Consider the following 12,003-nt stretch of genomic DNA (forward strand, 5'->3'; position numbering starts at 1 on the left):
CGCGTTGGTAGTGGAAAAGCGGCATATGTGTCAGCCCTGTGATGACCTGGCGACTTGTCCAGGGTGAACCCCGCCTTTCGCCCGTAGTCAGCTGGGATAGGCTCCAGCTCGCCTGCGACCCTGTAGAACAGGATAAAGCGGCTACAGATAATGAGATGAAATGAAAGTGCAAAGGGCTCACATTCAATGAGGCACAAAACTAAAAAAACAGCGGCCCAACATTAAGTGCAACTTAATGAGATGCTTGTGGTTTTGCCTGCTGGCGCACAATAGACTGGATATCAATGTCAATCTTTGTGCATCCAATCCGCATCAAATGAAAAAGAGCATCATCCGTGAGTCTGTTCCTCTCTTTTGACTTAATGTGCTTCACTGTTGAAAAGCTGCTCTCGCAAATGTAAGTGCTCCCAAACACGCTGGCCATTGACGGAGCAAAATCTCTGAGGAGTGGAAAACGTGCCTCTGGTAGCAGTCTCCAAAATGAAATTCCCCTCTCGTTGCGCTTTGCTTGAAAATAAAGATCTGGCTGCAACTCGCAGAGTTCGAGCTGCAGTTCTGATGGTTGCTCGCTGACAGCAGCAGAGACGGGGTCCGTGAATAGCGCAATTCGTGGTTTCATCACATGAAAATCTTGGAAACGATCGTTAAACTGCTCCTGCAATTTTTCGATGTCGGCCCTATACTTCTGAAGTAGTTTCTCGTACCTGGGGTTATCTTTTCTCATCTCCTCACAAGCGGGAAAGCGTGCCAAATTTGGACGATGGGAAGAAAATCCTTCTATGAACAGGTCGAGTTTACGCTGGAACGCGGTTATGCGTGCATACAGATCGCAAACAGTTTGGTCTCTCCCCTGCAAGTGTGTGTTAAGGTGGTTGAGATGCGAGGTGATGTCTGTCAGAAAGGCCATGTCGCAAATAAACTGTGAGAGTTTTCTGCAGTAGGTGCTTGTATCACCACTAATACTGTTCTCCAAGAACACTGGTAGTTCAGAACGCAGCGCAAAAAACGCTCCAGACACTTTCCTCGCCTCATCCATCTGATCTCAGCGTGCATTTGTAAATCCCCATATGCGGCGTCCACTTCATCCAAAAAGGCAATGAACCTCCTGTGACAAATGCCGCTTTTCCACTACCAACGCGGCTGAGCTGGGCTGAGCCGTGCCGTGCTGAGTTGGGCTGAGTCGAGCTGAGTGGGGCTGTTGGAGTTGCATTTCGACTACAACCGCGCTGAACCGTGCTGGCTGGAAGTGGGTGGACACATTGGGTGGAGTTAGCGAAAGTGGGTGGACGTCACGTGATGTCATTAGGCGGCGCAAACAGTGACATCAGTGAGCTTTTAAGCGGTAGTCTCACGACCCGGATAGTAAACAATACACATGGAGGACATGGAGTCGTTAGTGTTGCTGGTTTTGGTGCTGTGGCTTGTTGTCACCGACAACGCCAACAGATACTGGCAAGAGCGTATAGATGAGGCGAGACGCATAAGGCTTCAGAAATTCTCATAATTCGTAATTCTTCTTCTTCCGGGTTTACGGTGTTTACAGATCCCAGCGTGCTCGCGGGGCGTGTGTGGGCATGTGAGGACACTCCTCCTCACCAATCAGTGCACAGGGGAGTGTCTGCTCACGCCCCCAGCCTCACTCAGCTCGGTTTGGCTCGCTTCAGCCCCACTCCAAAACCATGCGAGTTTTAGGGGCTAAGCAGGGCTGAAGCGAGCTGAGTTGTGCTGTTCTTTGGTAGTCGAAACGCGAGCCGTGTCAGGCTGAAGTGAGCTGAAAAAGGGTAGTGGAAAAGGGCCAAAAGGGACCTGTTCCCCCCCCTCTGATGAGATTTGTTACTTTGGTCACTAAATCCATAACGTGGCTAAAGTTCAGTGTCTTCGCGCAGAGGGCTTCCTGGAGAGATAAGGAAGCACCCTCTATCGGTCAATAGTGTAATTACAACTGTAAAAAAAAAAAGGCCGCGGTTAATTTTTTTTCCTGATAATTAATAAATGAATCTACGGGCCACACTGAGTAAGGAGGCGGGCCGCATGCGGGCCGCCAGTTGCCCATCCCTGAACTACACAAAAGAGACACAACTTAAAGCAATAAAGAAACAATAGAATATATACATTCACCGGCCACTTTATTAGGAATGCCCATCCATCCACCTGCAGCTGTTTGATGCAGTCCTCTCATCAGCCAATCGCGTGGCAGCAGCACAATGCATCAAATCCCGCAGATACAAATCAAGAGCTTCAGTTAATGTTCGCTTCACTCAAACATCAGAATGGGGAAAAAAATGTGATCAAGTTTTGCATGACTGTCTTTCTCTGTGGCATGGGTGCTGGTTTGAGCATTTCAGAAGCTGCTGATCTCCTGGGGTTTTCACACACAGTGTCTACAGTTTACACAGATAGAAATGGTGTGAGAAACAAAAAACATCGAGTGAGCGACAGTTCTGCGGGTGGAAACAAATGCCTTGTTGATAAGAGGTTGGAGGAAAATGAGTCGAGCTTTTATTTTTTGCCAGGAAGGATATAGCAACTCGTATAATCACTCTTTACAACCGTGGTGGGCAGAAAAGCATCTCAGCATGCAACAGCAGAACGCCACATTGGGTTCCCACTCCTGCAGCCAGCCAAGAACAAGTTCCTATTAAAGTGGCCGGTGAGTGTAGACTGCATCAGTTCCTCTAATTGTTTACGAGTTACCGAGTCGCTATTCGACCTCTCGCACACACCCACCTCCACCTCGTCCTCCTCCTGATCAGGGTCCACCATCGCATCGAGCTTCAGTAAAGGAAAAGAACAGCACTGTGTAACTGCTCACCTGTTAGTCTTAAAGGTTCGTTCTTCTATGCAGGAAATGGATTCTTGACTACAAATTAAACTAAGAAGTGACTAAAAATCTACAAGCAGCAGCGGCTATTTAGTAGGTGGGAAAGGGGGTGTGGCTAATGTTTGCTGAGTCAATGTGGAGGAGGCGTGGCCTATGGGACAGTAACGTTAAAGATGTTTGTGACCATCAGTTCATTTGCATTTGATGAATTTTGAAACAAAAAAACGTGATGACACTGACGACCCTGTAGTGTTGTAGATCTGACGAGCCGTTTGATCAGAAAGGGACAAAACACCTGAAACACTTCTTCACTTTGTGCTCCGTGAATCTGGAGAGTTACGCCACTTCCACGGGGTCCAATACTCAATATGAATGTCTTTCTATCATGTCTACAGTACACTGAAGTGAAAAAGTTTCTAAAATGAAAACGTCTGTATCAGTATAAAGGCATCACACACACACACCCACCACCCTCACTTCCTCTGTGGCAATCTGAGGAGAAAAGACAGGAGCAAATATTCCTTACTAACTGATCATCATTCAACCAAAACGCGAGATAAACAGGAAGAGTTTTCCATCATGGCATTATTTAAGAGTTATTCCACGAAATCGAGTCGTACATGAGCTGACAGCCGACGAGGCGCGTAGCACCGAGTTGTCTATAATCCATGTATGACGAGATTGAGTGGAATAACTGTTTTATTCTATCCACATTCACTGGATTTTGAGAAACAGAGCATTTTTATTTTTTAGCAAATTCGATAAATAAAAACTTTATACAAAACGTCCGACAAAATCATTTCCGCTTAGAATGTAAACAAACCGGCAAAACGACAGGAGCAATTTGTGAAAAACTCTATAATTAGAATAATAATAATTCTTGGGGGGGAGCTACGTTCTTACCATCAAATACTTTTCTGTATTTTGTTGCTTTTTTTTTTGTATTTTTGGAGTTTTGTTTTCGAGTAGAGTTTTTACTTTGTCCTCGGTTGGTTCAGCAACACGCTCCGCCATTGTTTCTCTCTACTCACGGTATATGAGCCGATGTAGAAGTAGAGTAGTCAGAGCGCACAATTGCTCATATCCAGTGAATGTGGAAAGAATAATATCCACTGGCTACTCTACTACTAGGATATCAGCTCGTATACCGGGAGTAGAGAAAAACAAAATGGCGGCGCGCATCAAGCCAGATACATCACTTTGTAACCAAGTATTTAAAAGAAACAGAAATGGGTAAGAGTGCATTCCCTCCACCCAATAGCTCCTGTTCCACACTCCAGCCCAGTCGGTGGCGCCAAACCGCCAAAAATCCTAAAGAACAGCAGCATGTTGCTGAACTAAGTGAGGATGAAATAACTTTAGTCGAACCCCCCCCCCAAAAGCAACAAAATGTGGAATAAAAGTATTTGATGGTAACATTTTTCAAGAATTATCGTATTTTTCACACATTGCTCCTGCAGGACTGTGAAATAGAAATGACAAAATCCGAGGAAACAATTTTAGCTGTGGGCCTGGGGGCCGCAGGGCCCCAGAAGCTGAACAGATTTTGTGTATATTGATAGATTTGAAGCATCTCCTGAAAGCAAATATTTTCTCAACCATGCCATTTAATTTGAACTGTTATGTTGAAATAATACAATTTGAACTGATTTACCTTTTAACTGATAAGGGTTCGCTTGAAGAATGAAAATATATCAATAACGTACCTCATATTGTAAATTCACTCATATTCTTGTGTCGATTTGTATCAATTCATTGGGTCCCATAATGTCTTTTCCAGGGGGAAATTCTAGACTGACTATTAAATAATAGTCACTAATAGACCCCGAAGCCGCCGCCAGGCGCCGCTAAAACCGCCATTTAGAATTTGAGCCGCCGCCAGCCAATAATTTTGTAAGCCAATTTGAGCCGCTATCTAATAAAATTTGGCTGAGCCACTAAGAATTGTGTACATCAAATAATGGGTTTATCCACATCATGAGCTACAAGAAAAGTGACACAAACATGATCAACTGTACACACTAGTAGTAACACAATAGAGACGTATAGGCATACACTGTAGAGATTTAGAACCGATATCACAGCACAGAGAGCCACCACAAGCTTGCCGTTGTGACTACCTGTCTGGCTTCCCGCCCCTCACACCGTTACCACGATACACTGGGGAACCCGGGAACCCACCCAGAGCATCAATCGACTCCGATATCGACGAGATGGCTGCATTCTTTGCCGCTGCTGAGGGAAAGTGTAAAGGTATTTTTTTTTGTTTGTTTGTTTCACATACTTCGAGATTGATAAAAAAAAAAGTACTCCACCACTCTACTTTCATCATAGTAAGATAGCTGCCAGTCCTTCACTGGTCATTGCTAGTGAGAGTAGATAGCTAGATGCCTTCCTCGAACAATCCAGATTAGCTTATTATTAGCATTGAACTACAATCTTGCTAGATTTATATTTACAATGAAGTAAGAGACCAGGGGACCTGTGGTAATTTGCTATTTATTCCCCCCATTTGTTTGATCCGTTCGCCCGGATATATGCCACACAGTGACGTCCAGTATCAGCCATTTGTAGCCATAAACATTTTGGTGGCTGCAGCAGCCATTAAGGTTTTGGCTGAGTCAGCTAGCCAGCCAATAATTTCATCAGCCAGCCATTATCCTGAAAACAAACGGCTTCGGGGTCTAGTCACTAATGTTCTTGTTTTTGAACTGATTCAATACCAAAATGTCTTTGTTCATGTTAGACAGATTCTAGTCAAAAACTATATACAACTGTTTACAAGTCAATATTTATATTTATTTCCTTTTCTTTGTTAGCAGTTTCTTCAGCTTAGAAAGCCTACTCTTTTCTTTCGGACTTTCTATACGGCTTTTCCTTGCTCTTTTGGTCTCTCTTTCATTATATATTCATGATAACAATGAACATTATAAACAATAACAAGTTAAAACTACATAAATAATAAATGTGAACAAGATGGTCTACCTGGTAATCTATAGTTCAACAGCTTCAATTTCACCAATTCCGCATGTTTTTTTTCCTTTAACATGGTCAACCAAACGCGTTCTTCCACCAGAACCGAACTTCACATCCTGATGGCACAAGATGCAGTAAGCTTTCCCCGGTTCTTTTATCTTCTGTATGTGCTCATGGAGATATTCACTACCGGCTTTAAACTCCAGCCATCGCCAATTCCATGGATTTTTCATGCCGTTTTCCTTGTCAATGTTTTTGACATCGTCAGTCTCACCGTCCTCCCTCTGAACGATGTCCCTCCGTGACGCGGACATACCGCGAAATTCTCCTTTTCAAAACCGTTGATATCGAAAGCGTGTTTAAAGAGCACAATGGTAAAACGAAAAGAACCCAAAATTGCAACATGGTTTGTAAGCATGGCACAAATGCCGTAAACTGGTCTGTCATTGTCGCAAAAGAAAAAAAGATACCAAAAAAATTACAATGTCGTTACAGAAAGAACAATTAGCGGTAGGCTCTTTCCCAGACTCGCCAGCTCAGTGACAGTCGCTGTACGAGACTACTAGCGGTCGGTAGACAACAACCCCTACCCCCCCAATTTATTGCAAAATTAGATCACATCACACATCACATTATCTCTAGCCGCTTTATCCTTCTACAGGGTCGCAGGCAAGCTGGAGCCTATCCCAGCTGACTACGGGCGAAAGGCGGGGTACACCCTGGACAAGTCGCCAGGTCATCACAGGGCTGACACATAGACACAGACAACCATTCACACTCACATTCACACCTACGGTCAATTTAGAGTCACCAGTTAACCTAACCTGCATGTCTTTGGACTGTGGGGGAAACCGGAGCACCCGGAGGAAACCCACGCGGACACGGGGAGAACATGCAAACTCCGCACAGAAAGGCCCTCGCCGGCCACGGGGCTCGAACCCGGACCTTCTTGCTGTGAGGCGACAGCGCTAACCACTACACCACCGTGCCGCCCGCAAAATTAGATGATTTACTAAAATTATATTTTTGGCGGCCAAATTCACAGAATTCCGCGGATTTTTCACAGCCCTGCTCCTGTCATTTCGCCGGTTTGTTTACATTCTAAGCAGAAATGATTTTGTCAGACATTTTGTATAAAATTATCAAATTTACAAAAAATAAAAATGCCCCATTTCTCAAAATCCAGTGAACGTGGATAAAATAAAACAGTTATTCCACTCAATCTTGTACATGGATTATAGCCGACTCGGTGCTACCAGCTCATGTACGACTCGATTTCATGGAATAACTTAAACAGCTCACTAGAAAACCTGCACAGTTTATCCTGGATTTAGATGAACATCCAAAAAGTGAAAATCATTTGCTTCATGAACGACTGCATGTGAAGATACTCTAAAGAAGAGTAACTAGACCCAGACACCAGGGAAAGGATGTGATCCGTTCCCATCATCTTCTCTGGCAGGACCAGGGTCTGGTTGCGCACCCTGAGGGTTATTTCAGCAGACCAAATTATGTTCATGAACAGCAGAGCCAAAAAATATATAGCTGGAGTTTGGGGGGTGTTATGGGTTTTTTTTTTTTTTTAGAAACCTGAACCTGCTCATCTTCTGTAGCAGATCCTCTTTTTAGACTTCTCCAAATCACATGCCTTTCAGGAAATTCTTAGCTGAACATAGCTCATTTCAGAAAAGAATGAGCTTTCAGACTTTCATCTTGTAACCCTGCCATCTGAACCTGCCTCAATGATTATCGTCCAGTCGCTCTTACCCGTCATTGCTAAGTGTTTTGAGCGGTTGATAATCACCCGCATCAAAGATTCTATCCCAGCTGATCTCAGCCAACACCAACCGGGCAAACAGACCGACTGACGACACCATCTGTGTGGCTCTTCATGCAGCCCTTTCACACCTGGAGAAGCCCAACACCTATGTAAAGATGCTGTTTGTTGACTACAGCTCAGTGTTTAACACCATTGTGCTGAGCTGATCAACAAACTGTTTGCACTACGACTAACTCCACACATATGCAAACGGTTACTGGATTTTCTGACCAATCACCCCCAGTCTGTCAGGCTTGGCAGACATACATCTTCTATCCTCACCCTGAGTACCGGCGTGCCACAAGGCTGTGTGCTGAGCCCCCTCCTCTATGCACTTTCCACCCACGACTGTCAACCCACCCACAAATCGAACATTATTGTTAGGTTTGCGGATGATACGATGGTCATTGAGCTTATACCGAACGCCAATGAAGCTGCATACAGAGAGGAGGCTCAGAACCTGGCGCGACACCAACAACCTGGTCTTGAACACCAAAGAAATCACTGTGGACTTCAGGACCTCCAAAAAGACAGCACACAGCCCAGTAACCATCAGAGCAGAGGCTGTGGAGAGAGGAGTCTCCAGCTTCAAGTTTCTGTGCGTGATCATCACTGAGGACCTCTCCTGGACTGATAAACACCTCAATGATAGTAGGCAAAGCACAACAACGACTACTTTCTGAGGAGATTAAGGAGAGTCAACGTCCCTCAGAAGCTGCTGGTCAATTTCTATAGGTGCACCATAGAAAGCGTATTAAACAAACTATGACCGCCTGGTACAGCAGCTGCATGAAAGCTGCCAGAAAAGCCCTACAACCTGTTGTGAAGACGGCACAGAACATTATTGGCACCGAGTTGCCATCTCTGGATCTGCTACACAACACTCGCCATGTCAGGAGGGCCAAAAAGATTATAAAAGGAGGTCACTCAGCCCGCACATCACTTGTTCAAGCTCCTCCCATCAGGCAGGCGCTTCAGATCTATACGCACACGCACTAACAGACTTAAAAACAGTTGCCTTCCAACTGCAATAAACTTATTGAACTCCGATATCTCCACAGTCTGAGATATGACGTGCAATACATTGGTTTTCTATTCAATCCACCATATCGCTTGAATTCCATATTGTTTCTGTTAAGTGCTCATTTTGTCTCATCTCATCTCATTATCTCTAGCCGCTTTATCTTGTTCTACAGGGTCGCAGGCAAGCTGGAGCCTATCCCAGCTGACTACGGGCGAAAGGCGGGGTACACCCTGGACAAGTCGCCAGGTCATCACAGGGCTGACACATAGACACAGACAACCATTCACACTCACACCTACGGTCAATTCAGGCTACGTTTACATTAGACCGTATCTGTCTCGTTTTCTTCGCGGATGCACTGTCCGCTTACATTAAACCACCTGGAAACGCCGGGAAACGGGAATCCGCCAGAGTCCACGTATTCAATCTAGATCGTATCAGCTCCGGTGCTGTGTAAACATTGAGATACGCGAATACGCTGTGCTGAGCTCTAGCTGGCGTCGTCATTGGACAACGTCACTGTGACATCCACCTTCCTGATTCGCTGGCGTTGGTCATGTGACGCGACTGCTGAAAAACAGCGCGGACTTCCGCCTTGTATCACCTTTCATTAAAAAGAGTATAAAAGTATGAAAATACTGCAAATACTGATGCAAATACTGCCCATTGTGTAGTTATGATTGTCTTTAGGCTTGCCATCCTTCCACTTGCAAGTAGTAAGTGATATGCGCTGGGATCACACACACAGCGGCTCAGTCCCGAATCGTGGCTTGTTCACTTCACTCGCGCGCTGTGTGAGCTGCGCAGGGCCGGAGTGCGCACCCTCCAGAGGGCACTCGCTGTTCAGGGCGGAGTGATTTGGAGCGCAGGATGCCTGCGGAGCCGAGCGTATCCGTGTATTGGTGTTGCTGTGTGCACGGCTAACGGTTTTAGTGTAAACGCGAATCGTTTTAAGAACGTTAATCTGATGATCCGCTGATTCGACGTAATGTAAACGTAGCCTTAGAGTCACCAGTTAACCTAACCTGCATGTCTTTGGACTGTGGGGGAAACCGGAGCACCCGGAGGGAACCCACGCGGACACGGGGAGAACATGCAAACTCCGCATAGAAAGGCCCTCGCCGGCCACGGGGCTCGAACCCGGACCTTCTTGCTGTGATGCGACAGCGCTAACCACTACACCACCATGCTGCCCTGCTCATTTTGTATATAATTATATTTATTTACTTATCACCTTTCTTAGCTCTCAGGTACTTGCTAGGTAAGGGGTGTTTTTTTTTTTGTCTTAATATTTTTGCACCTTTGAGACCAGCACAAAAGAAATTTTGTTGTGCTTTAACAATGACAATAAAGTACTTGAACTTGAAGTGACGACATGAGCTTCCGAGACAAAAGTGGGTATCATGAAGCACCACTGCATTCCATAAACACGACCACTTCAAATCGTCTTATTCATAACTATAAATTAACTGTTAAGCATTAAAAGGTAAAATTTTCTCGCCATTAATTCAGATTATGTTCGTCGCTTTGTAAAGGAGGAGTTTTATCCTCCTGGATCTTCAAGTTTTCTCCTACCTGTTTGGCTCCCATCGACTCGAACATCTTCTCGAGCTGAACTCGCAGCTGTTGCACGTTGTTCATCAGGACGCAGGGCTGTTCGCAGGAACACAGGGGTGTGCGCACGTGTTAGAAAACAGAAAATCCATATAAACAAAGCACACTAGTGTACAGACTCACAATCTTCTCCTTGTCGCAGTAGGACGGGAAACTCTTCTTCAGGATGGCACTGTACTGCAGCAGGACCTTGGCAATGGTCTAATGGGGGGGGGGGGAATCACAACAGGTATTTAATATTAATATTGTGATGACGGGACTACTAGAATTACTCCATTTGTTTTCAATTACTCGCCAAAGATGACGTGAATATCGGTGAATAATAAGCGAGATGAAGTCGAGGTTATTACTCACCAATCTTCACTCAGCCTGAGGTGGATAATTGTTTTAGTATAAATACACAGGTGATTGCTTTTTAAAAATCTTATTAAAATGCTAAAACTATAATGAATTTCATGGTTACACAGTTGTACATTCTGACTCTATAGGACACCGTTATCAAAGTGAGTTATTGATAATCATGCTATCGGTTATCACCCAGATGAGGATGGGTTCCATTTCGAGTCTGGTTCCTCTCACGGTTTCTTCTTCGTGTCATCCCAGGGAGTTTTTTTCTCACCACCGTCACCTCAGGCTCACTCACTCACGGATAAATTTAGCTCATATGTTTAAAAGTTTTTAATTTTCTGTAAAGATGCTTTGCGACAATGTCTGTTATTAAAAGTGCTATACAAATAAACTTAACAAAAAACCCTTAATGAGGCTGGAGCTCATTCCGACCACTGTAGTTGTGTGCAAGTTTGAAATCTGATCACTCCCGTAGGAGGAGCAGCGAGCTTTGTGAAATTGTACATGGTAGGTGGTGCCACCTGGTGAACAATTCTTGTTGGAATCTGTCTTTAGAGTCTTCTGGGCGAGTTTCAGTGAAAACATCCTCGCAGTTTACGAAGAGTAGCGTTTAATGTGACGAGTCATACAAAATTTTCAAATGCCCATAAAATGTTAAATATGACAGGTGGTGCCACCATCTTGACAAATTTTATGCACACCCACCTGGGGAACATTGGATGCGAGTTTGATCGAAATCTGATCACTCCTGTAGGAGGAGTAGAGACTTGTGTAAATTGTGGACGGACGACGACGGACGATCGCATAAGCTCATCCAGCCTAGCCTATGGCCGGATGAGCTAATAAACCAATCAAAAACAGATTTTTTTTAAATAATGTGCTATTATATAACAAAGAGAAATGTCTAATCTTTGATGTGGTCACATTTTCCGTAAGGAAACCTTAATTTAACACTTATTATGGAAGGAGTCTCCAGCGTCAGTGCTTTAACAGGTCAGAGATAAAGTGAAACTTAAAAAAAAAAGTTTTCATTTGGGAAAATCTTCAGGAGAGAGGAGTTCGTGCTTTGCATTTCCTCAGGACCATACCAAGCTTCATGAGTAACATCTCAAAGAAGTTGCTATAATGTAAGGAGCTAACTTATTTAACATTAAATCCAACTATAAATCACTAACGAATAAAAATTTAAAAAAAAAAAAAAGTGTGTTAGTACACAATGGAAAATAAATGAATAAAAAAAAAAAATACTGCAGGGCTATGCAGTTCTGGGAAAATAAACACCTTTGGGCTGCATCACACCACTCCATCACCGATTATTTTCCTGCAACAGGACATCCCCAAGTGTTTTATTCCTTACATATATTACCACTTGGGCTTGTGAAAAAGTCTGGTTCAGTTCAT

At 44.3% G+C, this 12,003-nt stretch overlaps 1 protein-coding gene across 1 annotated transcript in view; it reads right to left on the minus strand.

Moving 5' to 3' along the window:
* Positions 1-12,003, minus strand: part of unc13bb (unc-13 homolog Bb (C. elegans)) — a 152,704-nt gene that overhangs the window by 16,993 nt on the left and 123,708 nt on the right. Inside the window, exons 29-30 of the mRNA XM_060908482.1 lie at positions 10,378-10,455; positions 10,216-10,293 (exon numbers count right to left, since the gene is read on the minus strand). Of these exons, the coding sequence (XP_060764465.1) occupies positions 10,216-10,293; positions 10,378-10,455 (156 nt within the window). The remainder of the gene's footprint in view (positions 1-10,215; positions 10,294-10,377; positions 10,456-12,003) is intronic.

Source organism: Neoarius graeffei, chromosome 25 (assembly GCF_027579695.1).
Source record: "Neoarius graeffei isolate fNeoGra1 chromosome 25, fNeoGra1.pri, whole genome shotgun sequence".
NCBI lineage: Eukaryota > Metazoa > Chordata > Actinopteri > Siluriformes > Ariidae > Neoarius > Neoarius graeffei.